Source organism: Centroberyx affinis, unplaced genomic scaffold (genome assembly GCF_046629955.1).
Source record: "Centroberyx affinis isolate AG114_WGS23_722 - 3 ecotype Tasmania unplaced genomic scaffold, CSIRO-AGI_Caff_v1 ptg001288l_1, whole genome shotgun sequence".
In the NCBI taxonomy this organism is placed as follows: Eukaryota; Metazoa; Chordata; class Actinopteri; order Beryciformes; family Berycidae; genus Centroberyx; species Centroberyx affinis.
In genome coordinates, this window is record NW_027279794.1 from 39,735 (window position 1) to 66,915 (window position 27,181).

A 27,181-nucleotide genomic window follows, 5' to 3' on the forward strand; every position below is an offset into this window, starting at 1 on the left:
TAAACCATTTTGGGGCCAATCAATCTGTCACTTATTCTCCTTCTGGGAGGAAACTAAAGAGCATGGGGGAAGAGAAAACATTCCAAACATTGTATTGTGAATATTTGGCATGTTCCCTTGCACTCCTTCATTGCACGGCTTATTGAGATTATTGGATTCATAAGGACTTAAGTCGCACAGGACGTGGTGTAATAATTGCTGAGTTGTTGTCACTGATTTTAATGCTGCGTGAATCCGTAATGTCTGTCATTTTGAAAGTAAAAATTCCACCACAAATGACCTGCTGTGCTCTGGCAGACCGAGGACCTCCTGATAATACCAGTCCCGTGCAAATCCACATCCCTGTAATTCTGCCCGCAAAAGTGGCATCGCAGCACATTTTGAGGAAGAAACTGTCATGTTCTTGTTTTACTCTGGCTGTTGCTCAGCGGTGTTGCTGGTCTCGCAGTAGCAGTAGATTATGCAGTAAATCATTTTACTTTGCTAGATTGCTATAACATATAAATAAATTGTTTTAACACCATGTTTTTTTTATATGTTTTATGATAGTTTGCTTCAGGCAATGTATTTATTTTTCTGAATCATTCTGGGGAGCCGTTAGCCTCTAGACCTGATATCACATGTTTAATGTAGACAGTAATGGCCAAACCTGGAGGTTTAGAAAATTGATAAAGACCCAGTTTTCTTGTGAAACTTGATCTAATAAAATAAATGTTCTTATTGCTTGCCCCGCTCCACAGGAAGGTCAGAGTGCAGGGTCAGATACAGAGCAGCTGGTAGGGATTCAGTGTCTTGTTTAATGGGACTTCAGCACAGTGGATGCTTGCTGTCATGGGGATTGAACCTGGCTGCACCCTGCTGCTTAGTTATTGTGACAAAACCTCCCAGACAGCATTTTCAGGAGGCTCTTCTTCAGGTCAGGTCACAATATGTAATGAAAAAGCAGGTAAGAGTTTGCTTCACTCAGATCTGAAGGTGTGTCAAGTTCAGTCTCAGGACACTTAAGTAAAAATGTATCCCCTGCAAATAAAAGTGTCCTAAGCAAACACAGAGGTCGGTGATAACAATAATTTATTTTCCTCGTGATATGTAAGTTCCAGTGGGATTTGAACCTGGTCCATCAGGTGCCAAAGGCAGCTGCTTAGTCCATGAAAGTTATATATAAGCAACAGTAAAGGGCAATAATGAATGGCTTTCCAGCCACTTCTTCTGTGTGTGTGTGTGTGTGTGTGTGTGTGTGTGTGTATATATGTACTTGACCATGCATGTATGCATGCATCCGTGTGTGTTTAAGGAGCAATGACTAGGGAGTAATGCTATTTTTACTCTGCTGTTGTCAAATGGTTTCCGATGGCAAATACTTCAGAGCCTGATGTGATATTTTACTTTAGTACACCATTGTAGCTTGTGGCACGCATATCCAAATGTGTGGGTTCATGACCAATCAGCCATCAATGTAGACTGCCCTTGTTGAACTTGTTGTCACTCACACTTTAAGCACATAGAGACATTCTTTGTCATGTTTTTCAAGATGTAATTTGGCTTTGTTTACAATTATCTATAAAAAAACATTTGCTCACCTCTAAATCACCTGAACCAGTAGTGAGTACATATTCCAGAGGCAGCTGATATCAGAGTTTCTTTTGGGGAAATGAATATGTTGTACCCCGAGTGAATAATTGCTTTAAATGTGTGTGTGTGAGTGTGTATAGCCCAAAAATAGCTACAGAGAAATCCTTGTCCATTCACCCATATCCATAAAAAGAACCTGATTCACGTTAAATGCTATTTACGGCACGTGCGACTACTCCTTACCTCCCTGTCACTGTAGTCACTGTGCCCTGGATAAGTCGCAAAAATGACTCAGGTGTTTTGCGCCGTGTGTGTGTGTGTGTGTGTATGTCACAGCTTGAAAAGGGAGTTACTCTGGTTTTTGCACGTTTGCAGCGTCATTCTGCTGTGTGTTGACTAGACCGAGTTTCATAAATACATTTTAGTCAAAATACATGTCAAACGTGCACAATTGCTTTCTAAACCTGCAATGGCTGCTGTTTTCTAAGGTGGGAGTGGATCTAACCATCTGATTTTTTTTACTTCTTTCTTCTTCTTCTTCTTTTACTTCTTCTCCTCTAGATCATATGTACATAGAAGAATACATTGAAGAAGATGAGGAACCACCTTTGCTGCTCAGCTCTTGTCCTCCTTACGGTAAATATGTGTGTGTGTGAGTGGAGAGAGAGAGAGAGAGAGAGAGAGAGAGAGAGAGAGATGATGTGTACACTTTGAGAGTGTGAGTGCATGTAGTCTATGTGTCTAACATTTATTTAACCTAAAGCATTTAAACAGACAGCTCTAAATAGGATATACAGTATCTAACTGGCATGATGTTAAAAAAGTCTGTGCAGTCAATTTTCATGCAAGCTACCCATGACTCATGAACTTGTGTGTTTGTATGTGTGTGTGTGTGTGTCTTCCAGGTGTTTGGCTGTGGTGGGACTGCAGCAGTGCAGTGTCGGTGGGGGGAAGGGTGTGTGTGTCTGCAATGTCCCGCTGGCCAGGAACCCTCCAAGGTAAGAGAGAAAGAGACAAGAGAACCTCTCAGATCTAGGGAAGCCTTGAAGGGACATGGGAGGGTGTTTTGCAGCTGATAATGTAATAACTGACAGTAATAATGTGATAAAATGTCACTCTAGATTAGTCAAAAATGTAATAAAACGTAAAGCAACACTTAAACACATTTCGACAGACATTTCATAACATTTTGACCAGTTATTACATTATCACTCAATTTTTACATGATCAGTTTCTATAGAGAGTGCTTTTGCATTCTCTTGAAATCATTTGTGTCCTCTTGACTTATCTTATCCTGACTTCACTTATCTTGACTTATCTTCCCCTCCCTGCCTATTTAAGTTATATGTATTTGAGTGATTTGAGTTGCTGGCATTTCTCATCAGCTTGTATAGTGTAGAGCTACAGTAAAGATATAATGGAGAGAGGAATGACTCCATAGTCTCTCACAAAATCACTTCACAGCGGCCTACAAAGTCCCAAACCCCAGGATGAGAACCACGGGTATAATGTTTTTATTTGCAGTGACCAAATCTTTTGCTGGAGGCTATATTTGGGTTTGTTTTGAGTCTTGCCAGGACTGAGAATATATTTATTTCCACTACCTAACTTTAAACAGAGTACAAAAAGATAATTTTAGCCTCTGACCAGAAATGTAGTGTTTCTTGGAGTGGCACCTTGAATACAAAAACACCACTCTTCACTTGCTGTTTATGTGTCTAGTTACTGTCAGTTATTTGGTTCATAAAGTAATGTTTACATGATGATACACATTTATGACATTGATTCATTGATTAATTGTCCTCAGTAATGATGCAGCTGCAGTAGATCACTTGTGATTGATAAAGGAGAACTACCATTCTTGACTTAGATCTGTGTAATTATACCTTTTATTGAAGATATGCAGAGCTACAAGAGGTGGTCTATTTTGAATTTGGCATTGTTTTAACATTGGTGAACACTGAGACAAAGGACTTCTGATTAAACGCTGAATGTCTGTTCTTTGCCTCCTACTTTTCAGCTCACTGTTCCAACATTTAATCTTTAGACTGCAACCCTTTGAACCCGGAGGGGGACCCTTCATTTTTGTCAGCTTGCAGACTCTTTTCCCTGAGTTTGAGAGCGCCTTCTTTCTTTTCTTGCCAGGCTTGTGGGCGGATCCAAAGGCCAGAGGAGGACGTGCGGTGCCAATTTTGCCCGGCGGGAACGTTTTCAGACACACTCGACTCTGAACTTTGCCGTCCGCACGCCTCCTGTGAGACCCTCGGCCGGCAGGTAGCGACCGCTGGCACCTCGAACTCTGATGCTGTCTGTGGAGAGTGCCTGCCTGGGTAAGGGCCGCCTGTCTCTCTGCCTACCTTGTTGCTCTGCATTTCTATTTATCCACCCATCTTCTGTCAAACAGTAGGCTTGACATCAATGTTTTTTTCCTCAAACATGCACCTCATAAACTTTTATGCGTTCTATATCAAGTCCTGTCATTTTCTCTGTGTCGCGTGAACAACAATAGAAGAAAACAACCAGACACACACACACTCATACACAGGCACACACACTACGTCATGCACCGCAGTGGGTAGGCAACAGCAAGCACTATAGGACATAAGGCTAAAACCGCTGAATCATTCTTCCGTTGTAAAACATTTCCACACCACATGACTCCCCCCCTTCTCTTTCTCCCTCTATCTCTCTAATTATGCATTTTTTTCTGCTACTTCATTCTTTCTTTCTGTCTTTCGGTCTTTCTGTCTTTCTTTCTTTCTTTCTGTCTTTCTTTCTTTCTTTCTTTCTTTCTTTCTGTCTTTCTTTCGTTCTTTCTTTCTTTCTTTCTTTTTTCCTTTCTTTCTTTCTCCTCTCAATGCTTTTCTCCTGCTCTGTCTCTCAACTACTCCCACTGACTTTCCCTCTCTCTCTACCTCATTCCCCCTCACTCTTTCTCTCTCTCTCTCTCTCTCTCTCTCTCTCTGTCTAGGCCTCTCTTGGTAAATGACTTCACTAATGTGGTCTTGTATTGTTTATTTAACTTCAGAGTTCAAAATGAATTCATGAGATGTGTAGCAGACATTGTATTTTCCAATCTAGGTTAGGTTTTCAGCAGCTCTGCAAATACCCATGCACTGCTTGCTGTTAAGATTGATTTGTGCATGGCTCTGTATCCTGAACATGGCTGGCAAGCTTCTTAGTGTTGATGAGTGTGTGTGTGTGTGTGTGTGTGTATGTTCGCTTGTTCTTTTGCAGATTACACTCCAGTGCCACAGGGGAAGCTTCCACCAAAAGTCCTTGTGTGAAAAGTAAGCATGATCCCGTGATGTGTGTCTGTGTGTTTTCAGGGTGTGTTTGTCCGCACACAGTAAACATCTGTCGTTCACTTTACAGTCTCATCATTTGCTCTTTCCAAAGACATGACCATATTCCCCCCTTATCTCCTGCTCTCTCTCTCTCTCTCTCTCTCCCGTCTTCCTCCTCTTCCTCCCAGCTCCCTTGGCCCCCCACGTCCGAACAGTCCGTACGGTGGGTAAGGGCCCGGCCGCTGGCGGCGGAGGGCCGGTCAACGGCACGGCGGTGCGCAGCGCCGAGGAGAAGACAGCGGAGTACGCCGTGTTCGCCTTGGTGCCCATCTTCTGCGTGATGGGCCTGCTGGGCATCCTCATCTGCAACATCCTGAAGAAGAAGGGATACCGCTGCACCGCCGAGAAGGAGGGAGGGGACGAGGAGACCGCCACACCGCAGAAAGAAGGTGAGCGGGAGATAAAGAAAGAGGGACAGGACTGGAGTCGCAGAGAGAGCCTGCTATTACAGAGGGAATGAAAGGAGAGGAGAAGACAGAGGAAAGAAACGTGAGAGAGAGAAAAACAGAGAGAGCAAAAGGAAGAAAGTGGCAGGGAGAGTGATTGCTGAAACTAGCATTTAAGATCAGGTTGATGTCACGTTCTATATACAAATGTCTATAAAAATGCCAAATTAGAAGACACATAAACAGACACACGCATGCACACGATGTGGTCAAGTGTTGTCAGAAGTTAGGGCAAAGCCAAGCCCAAGGAGCAGTGTCTCTGCGTGTAACTACAGTCCGTATACCGTGATGTGATCACACGCAATGGGAGGCATTGGAGGCTTTTTATCTCCACGGATTTCAACTTTGACTTTGCATGGGGTTCATTATATGTCACGCATGCTATGTTTTCCTAAGCACACGCTGTTATTCTAGCAATGTTCCTGTTTGAAAAGCGTTCCCACCGACTCACCCGCTCCGCTCACGTCAGAGAAAGGAAGAATGACAGACAGACACAGAAAAAAGTAGAAAGAGAGACGGCGGGGGAGGGCAGAGGAAGAGAGAGAGACGGGGGGGGGGGGACATCGAAAAGTGGGAAACGAGAGATAGGGAGAGGACCAGGCATAGTTTGCAATCTCTGGGGTCACGGAGAGAGAAAGACAGAGAGACAAAGACAGACAGACGGAGCGATCAAGCAATAAAACAAGTGTTGGGTTACCACACCCATTCCCTGCGGTTTGCACAGCCTCACAGTAATATGAGAAGTCTTTATTTCTGTCCCATCTTTGTGAAAGAGTATAGTGGTATTGTGCTATGGGACTCCCCATAGACCAAGAGTACCTAAACTATTTTTTCAGCCTGGGACCTAAATTAATATTAGTCTTTCTCTCTGAGACTCTGAGACATTCAAAGTAACACTTGTCAGGTGAGAACCCACCAGCCATAGGCCCGAGCTATTTTAGGTCAGGATCTATGGTTTTTGAAACCAGGCTGCAAACAATGTAGCACTTACTCCTGTCTCTCTCTGTAGAGACCTACACACACCATGTGAGATGTACACCCAGATTTTCCTTTATGCTTCCATTGTACATCATGTACCAACCTGGTTCTCAGGGTTGTGTAGCAGTTGATGCCCTCGGGTCACACATATCACTGTGGTGTTATCTAGCATAACAGAGATCAGCTATTATAGTTCACTTTAAAGTATTGTTCAAATGAACGGCTGAGCTAGAAAAGCTGATAGACCCTAGAAAAGGAAATGTGAGAATCTGTCAAACACAAAGTCAACACAAAGACAAATTGTTTTTTTAATCATCAATCATGTCTCCCAGTATTACCTCAGATGGTTGTTTTTTCCTTTGCTTTTCCTTAGCCAGGTTATTTATCTGTATGTGCTGCACTTCACTGTAGCCCAGAGACTGGTTCAGCCTGGGTGCTTGTTTGTTTGTGCTGCACTCTACAGTAGCATAAATACTGTTTTAGTCAGGGTGCTTATCTGTAGCACTACACTCCACTAGCATATGGAGACTTTTACCCAGTGGGTCTGTCTGCATCTGCTGCATTTCACTGTAGCCTACAGACGCTGTTTTAGAGAGGGGGCTGTAAGTGCTGCGCTCCACTGTAGCCGACAGGCAGCATCGTCATTTGGCGAGTAAGCATTAACAGATGAAGGCTAAGCTAGACGTTCCCTCGGCCACCTGTGTGAGAAATCCTACCTGGTGGTGCAAGGCTCAGAGCAAAGCTGTGTGACGGCCAAGTAGCCATATGTACTGCCGGCCTTTTCAGCACAGACATCGGGTGTGTCGGGCCACAGCTGCCGCCTCAGGAGACCAGGCCTTCTGATAACCCATCCCACGTCAACTGTTTACGTTTCCATGACAGCCGCTGCTTTGGACGGCTTACTGTAACTGGCTAGGACGAGGATTAAAAGGTTTAGTTAAGTGGTTAAGTTTTTGCAGATGTAAACAGCAAAATGGCCTTACATGGCATTAACTAAGCAACAGTTGCTTTAAAAAAAAAAATACTGCTGACGACAACCAAAAGCATGAATCCTCCTTGCACAGCAATAGCTAGACCTGTCTAACCTGGAGCTGGCAAAAGCAGCGACCATATGATAAAATTACAAAAAGGTCCACTGCACACAGGGAGGCTGGGATGCTGAGTAATTTAAAAATTCAAGTTTCAGAAGTGCGAAAAATGGGACCTTGGAAACTGCTGATGAAAAAACATTGCATCATTACGAGGCCACCTATTGATATTGTTGCAGGGTGATCATTCACAGTCGCTCAGCTGTGGAATATTCCTTCAAGCAACAGAGTTCCCCAGCAAACGGCCCATTGAACAAGCCTGTAGCACCTGATAATATCGGATAAGGCTACAAACAACATAATGAGTTGGTTTTTTTTACCTTTATGTACCTAGTCTTGGTTGACTGAACCCGCTCCTTATCAACAATGCCTTGCTTCCTACCCATACTCCACACATACTCACATTTAGGAGTTTCCCAGTACAACCAACCTCCACCACTGCTGTAGTTTGTGTTTTTACGCCTCTTGGTGCATAAGGCAGAGATAAGAGTTGTTCTTGTGTGTCAGCAACTGAATCTGTGTAGTAGATTTAGTGTAAGCAAGGCTGGGATGGGCTCTAGCCCCCTATGACCGTGAAGAGGAATTAGCGGGTAAAGACAATGAATGAATAAATGGATACGTTGTAACTTTAGCTGTCATCTAAAGTGACTTGAGGAATATCGATTTCACATTGTTCATTTGAAATTTGACTTATATGCAATTCAAAATATCAAAAACACATGGGAGAACCATCCAATTTTTTAAACACTGCCTTTATGAAGATGAAGATAGAGAATTTCATCCATGTTGACAGGCAGGAGTCACAGCAGCAGTCTTCCTGTGTATGATCTCTGCCTTTTGGTTTCGCCGTTGCTTTGCTCTCTCCCAGCACTGTGTTGTGAAACTTAAGCTGTCGCTGCACCAGGGGGAAACTCCCTCACCCCACCACACCCCACACCCCTCACCCACCCCCGTCCATCTTATCCATCCCTCCACTCTCCCTTCATCCGCTTTCTTGGCTCCCCACCCCCTCTCGTCTGAACATGACACTATCCATCCATCTCTCCTTTCCCGGATCAATTATTCAATCAGGTCCTCACCTCGTCTTTTTTGTCCCCCCTCTCTCTCTCCCTCACTCTCTCTCTCTCTCTCTCTCTCTCTCTCTCTCTCTCCCTCTCTCTCCTCCCTCTTCTCCTCTCTCCTCTCCTTTCCTCTGTTGTTTTTTCCACTCTGCTCTACATTACTGTTCTCATTTCGTTTTCTTCTTCAATCCCATTCGGCGATCTGTTTCTACAGCCTAGACTCGTGAAAATTATGCAGGGGACAGTATCATATTCATGTGCACTTCATTTAATTGTCATCATTTTTATTATAAGATATGCAATTTTTTTCATCTCGAAGTTAGGATAAAAGAGAAGACAAAATCCATGTAAACTTTTTGCAAATGAGGCCTCAGATCTAGTCCATAGGAAGCCACTGCATGTGAAGGACTCCCCCACCCTCACCCCCCTCTCTCTCCACTCCCCCCCACCCCCCCTCCCTTCCTCCCCCTTATGTCTTTCTCTCTCTCCAACCCTCTCTCTCTCTCTTCCTCCCCTCATTCTCGTCAGTCTGTGGGGGTTGCGGTTGTGCACAGCTTGGAGGACAGTTGATGCAGTGGTGCAGAGATAAAGTGTGTGTGTGTGTGTGTGTGTGTGTGTGTGTGTGTGTGTGTGTGTGTGTGTGTGTGTGAGTGAGTGAGAGAGGTGGGTAGAGGACGAGAGAAGGGGACATAGGCAGCGTGTCAAATGAAGTTAGTAAAGAGGACGGAAGATGGAGAGAGTGAGGGATTAAAAGGCTGCAGGAAAAAAATAAAGAAGTAAGGAAGGAGGAGGAGGATGGTTGGAAAGTTTCTGTCCATCAGCGTTTCCCTTTGTCTCTCTCCCTCTTCCCCTCTCCTTCTCTCGCTTGTCATTACATAACTGCCCATGTTGCAGTGCGCTTGTCTGTCTGTCTGTCTGTCTGTCTGTCTGTCTGACTGGTGTAGTCCTGACTGGGCTAACGTTCGAGGCAAACCTCCTACCCCAGCACTTTTCTCATCATCTCCAGTCAGGGGGAACACCCATGGGGATGAATTATGGCGAGGCCAGGCTTAGCTTGGCAAGGCTGAAAGCAGACGCTGCTGTGGCAGCTCAGACTGTGCTGTAGACACACAAGAGTTTGGCTTATTACAGAGCAGATAGTGACAGGGAAGCTGAGGGACGAGATAGAGTGGGGATGACAAGCAAGAAAGATTGTGAGCTGGATTCACATCCATAAACCATAGAGTGTAGTCACTTGATTGAATGTAAAAAGTGAAAGTTCATTCATGCTCCATCCTGTATAAACACACAAATGAACAAGAGTGCATAAATTAGCAAGGGAGAAACACAAAAAAGGCTTATGCAGGCAGCATTTATGCTTGAAACCCATTGCATAGATGCATGATATAAGCTTGTTTACCTTGCTAATTTATGCGCTTTTGTACATTTGTGCGCTTATATGTAGCATGAATAAACTTTCACTTTTTGCATTCAAGGAACTTCCAATCTGTTTATCTTTTGATTAATCTTTTGGCCACCTTGGAAGACCATTCCCCACAGTTTTTCCCCAAGAGTTTGGCTTATTAGAGAGCAGATAGTGACAGGGAAGCTGAGGGAAAGACAGGAGGGACGAGATGGAGTGGGGATGACAAGCAAGAAAGATTGTGAGCCGGATTCAGATCCATATCCACAGAGTTTAGTCACTGCAGTCTTTAGTTTCAAAATATCTAAAATTCCTTGAATGTAAAAAGTAAATTCATGCTACATACTGTATAAGCGCATGAAAGAACAAAAGAGCATAAATTAGCATGGGATGAACACAAAAAAGGCTTATGTGGGCAGCATTTATGCTTGAAATGCATTGCATAGCTGTCTGCATTGCATAGCTGCCTGTTCATTACTTGCTAATTTATGCGCTTTTGTTCATTTGTGCGCTTATATGTAGCATGAATAAACTTTTACTTTTTGCATTCAAGGAACTTCCATTCTGTTTATCTTTTGAGTAATCTTTTGGCCATCTTGGAAGACCATTCCCCATAGTTTTCAGTTTCAGTCATGTTAGCTCTACAGTACTGCTCCGTTTGAACTTGGGAATCTACGCCAGCTGATTTTTACAATATAGGGCTTCTTGCCATGGCTATGTTTCTGAGTTCTTAAGTGAACTGAACTGAAAACAGGACAACTGACAGGTGATTTGATGGGATTGGCTGTTCCTATCAGTAATTCAGTGGTTATGACATGGCTGAAGCAGTAAATGGGAGTGAGTGAGTGTCACACTGTCACATGGATGCCGTTATCCCCACATAGCAACTGTCACTGTGGAGATAGAGTTATTGTTATGGCCTAACAACACCCCAACATCGCTTATGCAGATAAGCGCACACACACACACACACACACACACACACACACACACAGACACACTCAGATACACACATAAATTCATTCATACAAACACATTTTCTTCTCTCTAACACAAATAACTATAGATACATGTGGTCATATGGACATACCATATACCCACACGGGAGCTCTGTTACGCCACACACACACACACACACATGCACATGCACACACACACACACACGCACACACACACTCACACATAGAGCTCTGTGTGCTTCAGCAGGGCTGAATGGAGCGTGATAGCTGAGTGAGCTATTCTGGACCCCCCGTGCCCTCACCCCTCTCCTCTCAACTGCCTCACTGTGCTATTATGGGATGGTTGGGGGTTGCCATGGTGGCACATCTATTCTCTGCTCTTCAGTCATCCACAATTCTTATCAGTCCTATCAGTGAATGGAGGCACTGTATGCTAGCAGTGGCATGCATTATATGCAATGTGCCAGGGATTTCTTTCCCCTTGTCTTTTTCATGTGACCCAGCTGTGAGAGTTGGACATTGTATCTCCTTATTTAGTCTCTATCTGACTCAGAGTGAACTTGATGTTGTGGAGATTTAAGGTAAACATATCTGTGGATAGGGTGTATCCAATCATTCAATTAATAATTCATTCTCATTGTCTGTCTCTTCCCTTCTCCTCTCTCTCTCTCTGTCTCTCTCTCTCTCTGTCTCACTTTCTCTCACTCCAGGCAACGGTTGTCCCTACATACCTGACGACCCTAACGAAGACACCATCAGTGTTCTGGTGCGCCTCATTACTGAGAAGAAAGGTACGCATATACTAAAGGCGATGTCACTGATCTTGAGTTAGCGGTTTCAGAGCAGTTCCATCACTGATGGCTTGAGAGAGGAACAGGAGAAGACAATATCATCACAGAATGGGTGTGTACACCACATGCAAATTTAACATGGCAGCAACTTAAGCCACCTCTCCATGGTAAAACGCCACAAGCTCAGACTCTCTGTGCAGTACGCTCAATTCTTGCTCACGGTGAGGACATCGCCCTCTCCCTCTTTCCATCCTAGATTAATAGTTAAGGTTAGGAATAGGGAAAGGGAGGGGAAGGTGAACCCTAGTCAGCACGACCTCCCCACTGCTAACACTGCAGAATGTACAGAGAACCATGGGGTTGTTGCTGAAGGAGGATGAGCGTTCCACCGTTTGCAGTCTATGTGTTGAAAGTTAATGCATCTCTAAACACTCACCTCTCAACACTGGAGACATGCATGGTATTCTCTTATACTAACCATCAACTCATGACAACCACTGACTCAACAAGATCATTTACGTGTCTGTGAAATGAGTTAACAGATAGCAGTTTACCTAAATTCTGTTGTGTAATCTCACTGGAGAGCAACCTAACATTGACTGGTTCAGCATTGCCAACAGAACACTGAGGCTGTCTGCAGCAGATATGAATGTTACCGATTTTTGTTTACATCTCACAAAGTGATGCACGCACATTTGCTGGCCATTAAGTTAAGAAGTAGTTAATTGAGGTGTAAACATATGAGTGACATCGTAGCATACACCATGAATCCTAAAATGACGTCAGGGTGTCTGGACTGTTTCCCAGGCAAGAGCACTTGTCCAATTAGCCAGCAAGATGCTCCAAGATGAATAGATTTTATATATAAACATTTCATTGGCACATAACTTTTAGGGTCTAATATGGTTTGTAACCGCGTTACCACAGACTGTTAAATCAATAAGCAGACGGGAGTTGTTTGACCTTAATTTGTCGTCGACAGTAAAGGTATTGACTGTCACAACATTATCATTGATTATGTCTCATCTGGATGGGTGTGTGTGTGTGTTTGTGTGTGTGTGTTCCAGAAAATGCTGCTGCACTAGAGGAACTGCTGCTGGAGTACGAGAGCAAGCAGATGGCCATGAGCAAAGCCTCGTCAATCAAGTAAGAGACCACAAACACACAAATGCATGCACACACACACACACGCACACACACAGGCACATACTCACCATATACTTTTTGCTTAGTCATGCTGCTCAAGGTCAAGCTACAGTTGGAGTAAGGGGGGTGATAAAATTTTGGGAGAGAGACAGCAAGGCGGTGAGAAATTTGGAGGGAGGTTCTTGCCAAGAGTGATGAAAATGAATGGGGGAGGGGATGGGGAGGCAGCGAGAGGCGGGGAAAGGGAGAGAAATTAAGAGGGCGAAACCTTGCCAAGAATCACTGACAGAAAGTTGCTCTTCAGGGACAAACGCAGAGGGTTAGCTGTTTGGCCACATCTGCTATATTACGATAGAGATGTTAGTCTCCCCACAGACATTGCAATGAGGGGCTTGGTCTTTGCAGACAATGCAATAATTCTAATCTACATTCAAAACCACGAGATTCAGTTTCATTTACAAGTGTACATTGTTTGAAAGAGAGTCTAATAGAATTATAGTATAACATGACTTGACTTCAGCTCCCTATAGAGTCAGCTGCATTATATAAGACGCCCTAACTGGGAAGATTAGATTTAGATTGGATTTTTCAGATGCACGGCAAGCGAGTTTTGCATTAGAGCATCTTTAGCAAGAAAGTAGTGTATGTATGCACATCCAATAACTTTTCCAGGTGCTTGGTATACTGTAAGTTGCAAAGAAAAAGGTACCTGCACACTATATTAATGTTCCCTTTTGTGGTTTATTCAGTAAAACGTAGTCTTCCACTCTTCATCAGAGCTGGTTTTCGTTAAACTCGCATGTGTATGCTATTAGTAGTGGAGAAAACCTGGAGGGACTGGAGTCTGGACGATACTGGAACACTTACAAACGATTGTCCTGCTACTACTAACTCTCTGCTGGTAGTCAGTTCAACTCAATTCATTCATTTATTCATTCATTTCATTTCAATAATATTAAGCAGCTGCTTGCCATTTATTTTTGCCTTCTTCCACAGTAAAAAAACATAAACACTGAAAAAGTATTAAGCATTAGAGTATTAAAAATGAAGTATTAAACAAAACATTCAAATGTATTCGGCACAAAGCAAGTAACAGCAACGTACAGAACGTCTGCTGTGTCCCCACAGTAAAGCTATGGAGAAGACTAATAATTAGCAGTGACTCAGTCCCTCATGTCTGAGGGACTGACCAATGTCTATTGAGTCATGAGGCTTAAGCATTGTGGAGTGTCACTAAGCTCAGTGAACATCACATATCTTGTAGCTTGAGTGTAACTACATGGTTTACATGATTTGGAGTAGTTGTGGTTGGAACTTGGGTTGGAATTGCGGCCATATAAATTGCTCAAGACACAGAAGAAAAAATCAGCATAGAAGTCATCTGAGCAGTCCAGCAATATGCTGCTGTATGTCACAGTCTATGCCACTTTATCAGTGTCCAGTGCTCTTTGTACTGGACAAAGGTAATAAGGGATATAAAAAAAATAAAACCTGTAAACTGTAGACATTGTATGTTTGTTAATCGTCATCATAGAGCAAAAAGCAAAGAGCAAGAACACATTTTATTTGGTATACTGAGACCTATTATTCTTTTTAGTCACATCATTTATCATCATTATACTCTTTGTTCTCCAAATTGCACCTCTACTCTTTGCTGCTGCAATGACCCAATTCCTCCTCAGGAATCAGTAAAGTTCATCTTGTCTCACAGTATCTTGATAGTGTAGATGATAATTGGATCCAATCCACTCTATGGAATATACTACATCTACAATAGTGAGTCCCAGTGGCCTCTAGCAATGTGCTGCTGCTCAATGGCCTGCTGTAGCCTATGAGCTTTAGATTCGAGAACATTCTGAATGCACGCACGCACACACACACACACACACACACACACACCCACACCCACATACACACACACACAGACACACACACACATACACACACAGACATTCATAGACAGGATTAAAGAGCTTTCCAGAACTGTGGTTGCATGCCGTGTGCATGCTGTGTGCATGTGTGTGCGTGTGTGTGTGCGCGTGTGTATGTGTGTGGGATTGGGAGGTTCGGCAAAGGTTATCCGGGGTCGTTGAGGGTCACCCACTAGCTAGCGTAGCGCTGGGACACATAGCTGTATTCATCTCTTTTGCTCTGCCTCTCTGACCTACACAAAAGAACAATAGAAAGCTATAGAACTATGAGCTTTTGGCTTACGGGGGCCTCTATCTAAAATGGTTGCAACATCAAGAGATTTGAAACTTTAGATTCAATTTCTCCATTTGTTTTCCACTTATTATACAATATAGCAAGGAATCTCTGTCTGTATGTGTGTCCTTCGCATATCTCGAGAACCGTTCGTCCGATCTACTTCACACTTGGCGGGTGTATTGCTGGGGACCCAAGGACGTTCAGTGTCGGATTGGACACGCAACACGTTCAATATTAATAAACTTTGAATAAACAAGCGAACAGCGCTCTGTGCAGCAGCGGGGCTCAAAGCGAACGGGCACTGCACTAGTATAGTCAAATTCAATAAGCAAAAGCACAACAACATATCAATACATAGCATAATAATACTGTGTACCAACAGCGGTTAAGGACATGTCTGGTGCTCTTAGCCTCAGAGGACTGAGGCTTGTTACTTCCTGGAACTATGGTGTGTTGCTAAGCAACATCAGAAAAAAACTCTTGAACATTCTATTAGGAAGCAATTGGGAGCACTGGGGGTATCATTTCAGTAATTTTAGTGGCCCTGCATGGGGCCACGGGAGAGGGGAAAGGTGTGTGTGTGTGTGTGTGTGTGTGTGTATGTTTAGAAATAATGAGGGGTTCAGTGTATGTTATGAAGAAGGTTATGCATTTATGCTGTGTATTTGATTACAGGATACATTTATGAATTTATAACATATGGTACACTGAATGGACATGAATGGAAAAAATTCAACCAATGCAAGATGTAATTTTAAATTGTACTTAACTCATGATGGTGTATCTCTTTGTATTTTTTTTGTCATTGATTTGATGTGAGAACCTTTTTGTGTTTAAATTTTTCGATATTTGAATTTAGAGGAAAATTCACTTTCTGTGCTGACTAAATTGAATGTATGAATAAATGAATGAAGCATTTTGAGTGTAACTGTTGCACCCACTGATCCCCCCCATCCCCTCCTCTTCCTCTCCTCCTCCCCCAGGTTCCCGGTGCTGTCCCCCCTCTCTCAGTTCCGCTCCCTCCCCAGACTCTGCCCCCACCAGTCCCACCTCCACACTATCTCCGGCCTGTCGGGCCTGGCCCCCAAACACGGCTACTGCTGCTCCCGCTGCGCCCAGCGAAAATGGCCCCCGATCCTGATCCCTCCCCTGGATTCCCTCAAAGACCCCCTGAAGCCCCCCCAGACCCTCATCCTGCCCTCCCTGGACACGGCCGCTGACCAGCAGAAGAGCCCCCTGCTGGGGGGAGTGGACGTGGACACGCACCGTACGCCAGCTGTCGTGCCAAACGCGGTGCAGGAAAAGGTGGGAGGGGGTGAGGCGAAGGAGAAGAAAGAGAAGAAAGAGGGAGAGCTGACAGTGCTGTCTGTGGGGAGGTGAGACACGGGCACAGAAACACACACACACACACACACACATACACATAGACACACACACAACTGATGTAACTGTGAGTAAATGGAGCCATAGTCACATGAGATACATAAAATTAACAATGATCATTTCCCTGCTTGATGGACATTTTCAGATTTCAAGTGGCCCAGATCCCGGAGCAGAAGCCTGTCACCGTGGAAACTAAAACATCATCCCAGGAGCCACGGAACTCCCTGTTTGGAGGGAAGCCCTTCTCCTCTTCTTCATCAGGCTCCAGGAGGTATATAACTCCCCTCCAACCTCTCTCTCTCTCTCTCTCTCTCTCTCTCTCTCTCTCATCATCCGCCTCCCTCCTTCCCTCCCATTCTCTGTTCTTTCCTCCTTCCCTGTTTCTTTCTGTTTCTTCCTCGTTGCACATCGCTGCACATTATAACAGTCTAAGTGCTGTGGAGTGATCAGAGAATTCCTGCGTGAGCACAGAGAGCCTGTCCACTCACGTTCTTCTGGTCGACATTGAATTATGTAGCAGTGACACACACTTCCCTTCCATATGTGCGTGTGTGTACAGTATGTGACACAGTGTGCACAGTTCAACAGAAGCTGCATCTCTTAAATGAGTCGGGAAATCAGCTTCTTTTAGGTTCCCAACTGATAAGTAGTGTGTTTTAATGAGCCTGAGCCCCAGGATGAGACTAAATATGCTCAAAGGTCAAAAAATGTCTGTTTGTCATGAACACACTAACACTGTCTGTGATTAGTCAGAACTGTCGTAGCATTATTACTGAGAGAGTAAGGGACTGAACTTGTGTGGCTCTGGCTGTAGTTTTGAATGATCTGTTTAATGCTGTTATTTCATCATGTCCTGCTAGGGGATTTCAGGGCTCAACTCCACTTAAAAAACATCCCCTCCAGTAGACAGTCATTTCTGCTTCAAAAGCAGCCCAGAGGAGGAATAATGGCATATGCTTTTAAATAGTTCAGCAAAGTTTAGCAATTTATTTAATCAAAAAAACTCATTTGAGATATTGAATTATTCATTTGACAACAATATACTTGGAAAAAATCCTACATGGTATGTGTTTAAAAAATCAAAGGCTAATGTGTTTTCTCTCTGTCACTCCTTATCTCTTCTCTCTGTCTCCTGTTCTCTCCTTCACTCCCTCTCCTCCTGCCATCTCTCTCTCATTTTCGCACTCTCAGGTGAACAGAGGGACGCTGGATACTAACGCTACCTCGCTGAAGATGACCTCATCATCGGTTGACGACTTGACAACTAGCAGGGAGGGTGTTTCTACATGACTGACACCGACGACCGCCTGCTCCTCCTTCAGAAGTCGATCCTGCGCTTCCTGAGGAAAGGAATAGAATTGTATTTATTATCACACAAATAATTATTGTGCTTCACAGATGGAGCCATCGTAGAAGTTCCACTCGATTCACGCTCGCCGAACTACTGCTGCACTGTTGTCCTGCTCCCAAGAGGAATTGTTTTGAAACACCCTGTTGGATACATGCTGGGATGGGGCGGGGCGGGGCAGGGCGGAGCAGGGCGGGATGGGGGGGGGTACTTCTATAATGGCTACCGCTGTAGCTTTGTGATGAACAATTATCCTCAGAGAGAAGGATAACGAAGAGTGGGGTGGATGATGAACAAATGCACTCTTAGCTCCTGTACTTGTGCTTCCAAAAAAAACTAAAAAACTAAAAGCAGGGGTTAAACACACACATGAACATGAACATGTATACACTTGTACTTACACATCAAAATATGTGGTTATTCTTCCCTGTGGGGAGTGCAGAGGACAAGACACTGTGCAATACTGACACTGACAAGAAGACAAAACTCCAACAGCAATGAGACAGAAACAAATTCCCAATTAGAAGTATATACATAAAAAACAACACTAAGCCGGTGGTCTTGTGCCATATGAACCAAGAGCCTGCAGGTTTTCATTGCAGCCAAACACTATAGCAGCTGATTTCATGAATAGCAGACCAAATCTTCAGCTGTAGTGTTTGGTTGAAATAAAAACCTGCATAGTCTTGGGTAGTATGGCACATGGTTGGAGACCACTGCACTAAGTATTACAAGGAAAAACATGTTAAAAAGAAAAGAAAGAAGTTAGATCTAATCTCGATATTTCAGACATTTTTATAAGTTCAGTCATTTTGCTCCTTTTGGCTCTGATTACATCGGAATTGCAGATGAGCTACAGTTGTATACCTTGAAAATGTTGAATGTCTTAACAGATGCAGCTCGCTACACACTGAGCTCACAAGAACTTATCAACATTTTGACAGTTTGGGAAATAGTAATATATAAACACACACCCACAGTCAATATTAATTACATTTGTAACAAGATGGTTTTCTGGAGGGGTCCCAGATCACAGCACATCTTTCTTTTTTTTTATGAAACTGGCTCCCAAGGCAATAGACTAAATTTGTCATTTTGCCTCTTGGCTGAAAAGGCTTTAAGAACCCTGGAAGTAGATCTCACTTATGTAGAATAGGACATGTAAATGTATGTACATATGTAAATACGGGTGGGTATAGAGGAACTGACTTTGCCTGGCTTTTATAATTGGAGTATATGAGGTGAGGAGTGGATAGATGGGATCTCCCCAAACAGCTGCGCTATACCACTATGGGACATTTTTAATCCATCAGCCTACAGCTGGTCAACCCTGTAGGAATATGAGTCAATGTCATATTCTCATTAGAGATAACATCACACTCTCAAAGGATTCAATCTCATATAGGCTAAAGTGCCGTTGTTGCACTAATATACCATGAAATCTTGATCTGGTGAGAGGTTTGAGAACTCTCTGCACTGTTTATTACCATTCAGCTGTGCAACATTTCATTTTTATTTTATTTTTTTTCAGATAAAAACTGACATTCTGTTCATGGTTACCCAGTCTAATCTTGAACAGTGAAAATTTAAACCTATTACACACACGCACATTCAATTTCCAAACCTGTAGGCATCCCATTTCCCTGACATATTTTTTTGCGTCTTTATGAAATAAACCAACCAGTGGCTGCAGAGTATTAGCGGTGGAGATGCCTCTTAGACATGCAGCACAGTTGGCTTTTAGTTTACATCCTCATGGTTTTTAAAGGGTGCGCTATAATCATCCTAGGTTTTTTTAACTGCTCATTTTCATATTTTGTTATTATGTTACTGTTTTATTTTTGCGGTTCAGAGAACATGACAATATGTCTGCAGGATTGGATCATATTTATTGGTTGAAGCATTTCCATGTTTTCATTTGATCTGTGTATTATTATTATAATAATAATTATTATTATTATTATTAAATGTTACAAGCTGAAGTGTTGCTGTAGGAAGGGTAAACACTCATCTCATCAACTTTATAGATTGTATTTATAATATTACATTTTTTCTGTATGATATTTTTACTCTTGAAATAAAGAAGAGGTGTATTTTGATTTCCCTCCTGTCTGTTTATTCCTATTGACTATGGAGCAGGTTTGATTTAACAGTAACGTGGCTTTTTAGTGTTTGTGTGTGTGTATGTGTGTGTGTGTGTGTGTGTGAGAGAGAGAGAGAGAGAGAGAGACTAGGTTGTAAACATTACCAAATCAAACAATCTAAGACAAAATACAAAGTAAGAATCCCAAACTAGTCGTCAGCAGTAGCCTGTCTCGTTAGTTAGGCAGTATCCCCCTCTAGTGGTTAGTAATGTTCATTAGATAAGAGGATGCATAGCCACAGTTTAAGTCAAATGTAAGTTACTGGAGTTATCAAGTGGCCACTTCTCATCACACATATTTGGTTGAATTAAGCCCACAACACCTTAAGGAAGCACAGCAGCAAATTGTATTGAACTGAACTGACCTGAACTGAACTGAAGCATTGCTCTCCGCACCAGCTGTCACTGCTTATCAGACCCACACTTTACACTTACACTAATGACGCTCCTAGTGCAAGTTCAAGCAGGAAGACAATCCCTCTCACTTTCTCACTCTTCTCTTTGCACACCGGGACTCTGTCATCCAATCAACACTCCTGGTTGTCTGCCCAGGCTATTCTGTCAGCCAATTATCTTGCTTGGTAGGTAGTGTCTAAACTTGCCTACCTGACAGTCTCCTTGCTGTCATTTTAGTGTGTGTGTGCCGCTTCTCCCCTCCGCCACCAGTGTCAAGGCCTTGTCTATGGCTCCCCAGGGGGCTCTTCGGAATTGCATTTATTTTTAGGGTTTTGTTCCCTATAAATCATTACCTGTGACAGGGTCAGTGCCAAAGCTCTTCTGTTATATTAGAATAAACATCTGTCTTTCGTGCATCACCTTTTGTGTATTCCCCGATTGAACTGCACTTATAGGCATACACTTCCCACAACATTATAATTGATCATTTTCAAACTCAGCAACAATAGGTTAATGGGAGAGCTAACTCTTCTGGCTTCAAACATCCTGCTCAGTTGCTCCAACAGTCAGAGGCTAAGGGGAAAGGTGTACCCGCCTGAAACAGCCTGCTCAGCAGTTCAGAAACTGGCTTGAAAGAGCCTGCCCTGCAGTTCAAGAAGCACACAGTTCTAATGATCAGAGACGAATGGGGTGGATGACCTGGCATTTAAGGAAAACAACGACCAGCATTTTCTTAAGAAAAAGTCTTGTCGAACAATTATGAGACTTCCTTCCACTCATTCCACAGTCATTGCACTAGCATGATATCTTATGCTTGTACGACACATTTTATCACATCAAGACTAAACAAAATGTATAGCCACACCATATCATATAGTCACAATTTATACAGGTTTATTATGAAATCATATTTACTCAATTTACATTTATTACTCAAAGGGACACACATACTTGATCCTCACTTAATGAACATTCACTGTCAGCCCTACAAGCCAGATGAGTCGATCGCAGAGCGTTGATCAAGGACACGACTGGCCTCCCTGTCCGATATGTGGCTCAGAAGAAGGTGAGCAGAAGAAAACCCTCTCGTCAGCTTCAGAGGCGGATCTTCAGAGATGCTTCTGTTAATCATACAAGCAACAGCATGACTGACAGAACAGCAGTCCTCCAGCAGAATCATTCAAAATAATCCCAGCTATGGAGCACCATAAAGTTTAGTTGTGTCAATACAGTCATAACATTTGATGCATTTGATGTGGAAAATATCATGGTTTCTACAGATCATATTTTGTAGTGAATGGAATCCTGTGAGTCCTGTGCTTGCCTGAATAATAGACAACTGGACCAGTTAATTTTCTTCAAAAATGCACTCCTGAAGTATTTATACCAGAAGAGTCTGGCACTCGTACACAGACCCACAACCTTGTGGATCTAAAACCAAGATAGTTTCCTATATTGGATCAGAGTTGCGTCGTCAAGCCTGCGTTCACGCTTCCTGGTTTTGATGTTGACAACTTCTTCTTCTTGGTGAGGTTACTGCGGAAGTCCTGTCCCGCCAGGAAGTATAGGATGGGGTCGAGACAGCTGTTGGCGCTGGCCAGCGGTCGGGTCACCTTGTAGGCCAAACTGGACGCTTCCAGCAAATCACAGCTCACCTGGCAAACAGATACAGATCTAATTTACTGATTTTTTAAAATAATTATAAGATTAACTATTAAATGCGTTTAATTCCTCACCTGTTCTGGGTTGACCTGCCTTAGGTATCTGAAGGAGTAGTAAAGACTCCTGGTGAGGTGGAAAGGGAGGAAGCAGAGCATAAACGCTGCCAGCACGATGATGATCATCTTCACCGACTTCTGCTTGGAGCGGTGCACCGCCAGGCCACCCCTCTCCCCCTCGGCTCCCCCCTCGGACCCCCAGCCCGGCTCCAGGAGCTTGCGCACCATGAGGCCGTAGCACACCATCACCACCATGAAGGGCAGAGCAAACATCACCACCGACACGGCTGAGCTGTACACCAGGAAGTCGTCGAAGAGCTCTGGGCTGGTGGTGTCATAGCAAACCCTCTCTGTGCCCTCATCCCTGGTAAAGAGATGACAGGTAACTTGTTTTTAAGACTATTTAATGGTATTTCTGTTTTATTTGAAATTGAACACTAGAGAGAGAGATGGAAAAGATAAAAGAGAGGGGATAATGCATAACACGTGTCAGGAGCTGGCTTGGAACTTGCAAAATATAAAATTATTACATCTAAAGCCAGTAAGAGAGGGAAATACACACATTCTACACCTTCACTAGGCTACGTGTACCATTGCTAACAGGTTGTTTATTGCTCATGAATTATCTGTATTTTGTAATTCTATACCGTTAGGGCACCATAAGGTCGAGTACATGGCACTTGAATTTAAATTAAATAAAAAACACTCAATCACTCCATCAGTTCTTTCATCAAAATGGGTGTTAGACGAAAATCAGTAGTCCACAATCACATACAATCAGTGAAACACCTCTAAAACAATGGAAGGAATGTTTACAGAGAAAGAAAGAAAGAAAGAAAGCAAGCAAGCAAGCAAGAAAGAAAGAAAGAAAGAAAGAAAGAAAGAAAGAAAGCAAGAAAGAAAGAAAGAAAGAAAGAAAGAAAGAAAGAAAGAAAGAAAGCAAGCAAGCAAGCAAGAAAGAAAGAAAGAAAGACAGAAAGATATAACCACCTGGTCCGGGAGAAGTAGAGAATGGGTGCCTGGCAGAGCAGGACGTAGGCCCACACCGCCACAGACACCAGTCTGGCCCGTCGGGCGCTGACCCAGTTGAGCGAGCGGACCGGATAACAAATCCCAACGAAGCGATGCAGACTGATGCAGCACAGGAACAGAATGGAACCTGCAACAACAAGTTTGATGACAGATAGTGGATATGTTTTGTACTGAGTTATATTATATAGTACTGTATTGTGTATATATCATATTACAGTACAAGTTTGATCATGATATTGTTTGACATCCATCACATCATATTGTATTATTTCACATCCTATCATTTCATATCAGTTTGTATTATATCATATTACTGCTGTTTTGTGAATCACTTCTAAGTAAGTAAGTCTAATTTGGTGTCATTATTTTCTTACTTGAATCATGATATATCATATTTTATTATATTGTATTGTCTTGTATCATATTGTATCATATTGTATTGTGTCGCATTGTATTGTTTGTATCATACTGTATCGTATTGTATTATATTGTATTTATGTATTTTATCATATTGCATCATATTGCATCATATTGCATCGCAGCATGTCATATCGTATCGTATCGTATCGTATCGTATCGTATCGTATAATTTCATTTCATTTCATACCATATATCAGACCATATATATAACAGTGTTTTTGCTGTGTTGTATGGTGCCATGCCATTCAGTAGTTTACCGTATAAGTTGGCATAGAACAAGAAGCGTATGAGCTTGCAGAGCGGCTCGCTGAAGGGCCAGTCGTTCTCGTCGGCATAGTAGTAGATGAGGAAGGGCAGAGTCAGGATGTAGAGCGTGTCGCACATGGTCAGGTTGAACATGTAGATGGTGGAGGGCTTCCAGCGCTTGGTGCGGAACACGATGACGTACAGCGCCATGGCGTTCAGCGCCAGGCCGACCACGAAGACCAGGGCGTAGCTGACGGGGAGGAGGATGTACTTAAACTCTTCCTCGAAGTGGCAGTAGTGGAGGTCAGTGTTATTGGCCGAGGAGGTGTTGTTGTCGTCAAAGGCGGCCATCTTGGTTGGAAGAACACCTGAGTAGAAGATAAGAACAAGGTGGATCAAGTTTGGGAATAAATTACCTAAATAAAAAAACATACATAAAAAACCCCAGAAGTGGACATGTATAATGTTCCCTTGCTTTTAATATGCAGCATTTCAGCCCAGTAACTGTTTGCTAGGCATCCAGCATGGAGACTGTGGACCGTCCTTACTGGAGACACAGGAAATGGGTGTGATGTTGAGGAAATGGCATCAATCTAGATTAAGTTTTGCAATTGGCCCTATTCATTCAGTTTGGCATGCTTCAGCAGGATAGTCAAGCATAAGGCATCCCATGCTTAAGTATAACTGACTGGCACACAGTAAAGTGATTTTACTGTCGTGTTTCCTCAATCCCCCATTTAGCTTGAGTCATCCCATTTTAAAGTCGCTGTGCATTTCACAGAGAGTAAATCATTTTAACACTGACTTCCCCTTAATCGCCTTTTTCTGAGTAAGTGGGCGAGTAAATGAGAGAAAGATAGAGAGAGATTGAGAGAAAAGCACCCCATTTTAAACCATAACTGATTATCATAGGGTATGTTGATTTACTTTTTGGTATCCTAAATCCTTTTCTGACTGAATACATGAATCAGTGCATGACTAAGTGTGTGAATTAGTGAGTGTGACAGAGGTGTGTTTTGTGGTTTTAACATGGAGTACATGAGATGAGATATGCTGTCCCAGAAGCTGTCCAAACAGGTTCACTAGTGAGGCATCATGACTCTGATACCTTGTCTCTGGCAGAAAACTGATACATGGTGTAACCATAACACCCTCCTTCTCTCTTATAAGCTCACCCCCCCCCCCCCCCCCCAAACAAGGAAACGGACAATCTGGTACATAGATCTGAACTGCAGGAGGCAGCACAACAAAACCCCGGGCAGAGATTCAGACAGGCTCATGGGTGGCAAACAAAGTTTTACAAAACATTTTGCACAGCAGGGTTCTCCACACAGACAGAAAAACAGAACTAATTCTGGCTCTTTGCATGTCAACATTTTCCAAACCTTGGGGCTGAGAGAGCGAGAGAGAGAGAGAGAGAGAGAGAGAGGGAGAGGGAGAGGGAGAGAGAGAGAGAGAGAGAGAGAGAGAGAGAGCATTTTAACTCAAAACAGACTGTTCACCCATTTCATGGCCAGCATACCCTGTTGCACTTATCTCAAACCATTGCGTCTCTCACTCTGTATCTGTCAAGTACATAAATAATAATGTAAAAAATACACAAATGCAAAAGCAAATGAAGGTTCAAACAGTTCCCATGCAAATAATAGATCCCAAACTTACTGCTCTCTCTGTTCACTGTACTGATGAGCTACCATACAGCAGTATCTCTCTCTCTCTCTCTCTCTCTCTCTCTCTCTCTCTCTCTCTCTTTATCTCTCTCTCTCTCCCTGTCTGACTCGATTATTCTCACTCGCTCACATTCTCTCTCTCTTTCCTTCTCTCTCTCTTCCTCTCTATAAACAGCTGCAGTTTGAATTTAACAGATAGCAGAGAGAGCTGGCCCTTGTGTAGTTCCCTAAATTTTACCGCCCTGTTGTGTGCAAGCATGCTGCACCCAACTGAGGTCAACAACATTACTTACAATTTAGCAAGAATGTAGTTATTTGTAATACTGTTCATTTGTTTGCATTGTATATCCTGGTTAACCACTGCAGACCAATGACAATGATGGTATATGATGTGCTATTGCCCGTTTCATTACAGAACTGATAGATCTATGAAATCTGATCTGGTGGTTGAGTGATTACTATATAGGAGGCTAGTCTTAGATGTTACTTGGGTAACTTTTTGAGACGATGTCAATGGAGACCTTGCCTAAATGTCAGACTGAAACAGGCAATTGGAACAAAATATGAGGATAACACAACAGGTTGTATGGAACAAAAGTGTAATGAAAAGATAATGTTGTTCATAATAATCATCTACATGCCAAAAACTCTGCCTCCATATCATAGCCTTCAAAGCATACACGTCTCTGTGCCTGGATGCAGAAAATGCCCGAGATTACCAGGAGATCATGTTTTTTTTCCTCAGGTTTAATCATGTGACCTGTGCGGTGGTTCCAGATTAATTCTGCTACTATGAGACTATATTACAGCTCAGCAGTGAAGGTGAACAGCAGATCCTGAGCAAGGTGACACCAGACTCAAGGGTGGGATCCAAAGTTGGACTGTGGTAAGAAGAAAATTGCTCCTTAAATCATTATGAGGAATCACCTGATGGTTTTTGAGGAAAAAACAGCAATGTTGAAAGAAGCTGCTAGTTACTGGTGTGCTGTCATAGCACTCCAGACTCCCTATACTGTAACATAGGCTGAGAAAATACTAATAGGTGAATTTGTGTAGCTACACAAATAGCTCACTAAAACAGTTTGTGTCCCAAGAAATATTTTTGAAGAACTGCCCCCCAGGGACAAAAACCTGAAAACTCCCTCATGAAGTTATACCAGACTCAATCAATCAGCCTGTTACTCACCCGTTTTCAGAATAAGAAGAATAAGAATAATATCTCCTTTCAAAGACTGGCCTGCGTTGATCGTCCTGTGTAACGCGTCCCCATGCTTGCGAGTAGCGAGAGTGTGTGTGTGTGTGTGTTGTTTGTGTCAGAATGCCTACCTGAGCTATTTGAATGGGCGAAGGTGTCTGTTGGAGTGAACATGTTTGACAAGCTGCAGCCTGCATGAGGTGTGTGTACAGTTGGGCCTGAGGCTCACAATTTAGCCTTTCTGTTAGTAGAAGGGATAGATAGTGCATTTACAAACTGAGTTTAAATATTTTCTTTTCAACTCAGTCAATAGGCTAAGTCAGTTTAGGAAGGAGATGTTCTTCTAAATTAAAATTGAAAAAATAAAATAAAAATAAAAATAAAACAGTATGAAGGTATGAACGTTGTCATATTCAACCTGAATAATTGAGGATTAATGCTTTATCATTGGTAGATTCATTGCAATTGCTATATAAATTTTGAATTGACAAATTGAAAGTGAATTGATCCAAGCCCTAATTCATACGATCATAAATAATTAACATAAACAACTCTCTCCAAAACCTAGAAACCAGAGAACCATGTCTCTAATCTTTGATTTTTGCAAAAATAAATTGAACCTGAATATTTAA

The 27,181-nt window shown here is 42.8% G+C and overlaps 2 protein-coding genes across 3 annotated transcripts in view; one reads left to right on the forward strand and one right to left on the reverse strand.

Annotated features, from left to right (window-relative positions):
* relt (RELT TNF receptor) overlaps positions 1 to 17,867 on the forward strand; it is a 33,769-nt gene extending 15,902 nt beyond the window's left edge. For both annotated transcript variants that reach the window (XM_071525321.1, XM_071525320.1), the window contains exons 2-11: positions 2,134 to 2,208; positions 2,478 to 2,570; positions 3,718 to 3,902; positions 4,810 to 4,862; positions 5,048 to 5,308; positions 11,564 to 11,644; positions 12,712 to 12,790; positions 15,982 to 16,374; positions 16,527 to 16,652; positions 17,573 to 17,867. In XM_071525321.1, the coding sequence (XP_071381422.1) occupies positions 2,167 to 2,208; positions 2,478 to 2,570; positions 3,718 to 3,902; positions 4,810 to 4,862; positions 5,048 to 5,308; positions 11,564 to 11,644; positions 12,712 to 12,790; positions 15,982 to 16,374; positions 16,527 to 16,652; positions 17,573 to 17,576 (1,317 nt within the window). In that variant the 5' untranslated portion in view covers positions 2,134 to 2,166 and the 3' untranslated portion in view covers positions 17,577 to 17,867. The remainder of the gene's footprint in view (positions 1 to 2,133; positions 2,209 to 2,477; positions 2,571 to 3,717; positions 3,903 to 4,809; positions 4,863 to 5,047; positions 5,309 to 11,563; positions 11,645 to 12,711; positions 12,791 to 15,981; positions 16,375 to 16,526; positions 16,653 to 17,572) is intronic.
* A 3,298-nt stretch (positions 17,868 to 21,165) lies between these two features.
* Positions 21,166 to 26,654, reverse strand: LOC139649029 (P2Y purinoceptor 2-like). Its single transcript, XM_071525319.1, has 5 exons — positions 26,541 to 26,654; positions 23,696 to 24,052; positions 22,977 to 23,145; positions 22,005 to 22,350; positions 21,166 to 21,923 (listed from the first exon to the last, which is right to left on the reverse strand). Exons 2-5 carry the CDS (start codon positions 24,033 to 24,035, stop codon positions 21,729 to 21,731), a joined length of 1,050 nt encoding a protein of 349 aa, XP_071381420.1. The 5' UTR covers positions 24,036 to 24,052; positions 26,541 to 26,654; the 3' UTR covers positions 21,166 to 21,728.
* Between the last annotated feature and the right edge of the window lie 527 nt (positions 26,655 to 27,181).

Excerpts from the sequence above, each read along its gene's own strand:
- LOC139649029 (XM_071525319.1), bottom strand. The coding sequence starts at position 24,035 with ATGGCCGCCTTTGACGACAACAACACCTCCTCGGCCAATAACACTGAC. Across the intron at positions 22,351-22,976 it reads CTCTACTTCTCCCGGACCAG|GGATGAGGGCACAGAGAGGG; the intron begins GTGGTTATATCT and ends TCTCTTTACCAG. Across the intron at positions 21,924-22,004 it reads GGCAGGTCAACCCAGAACAG|GTGAGCTGTGATTTGCTGGA; the intron begins GTGAGGAATTAA and ends TCTGTTTGCCAG.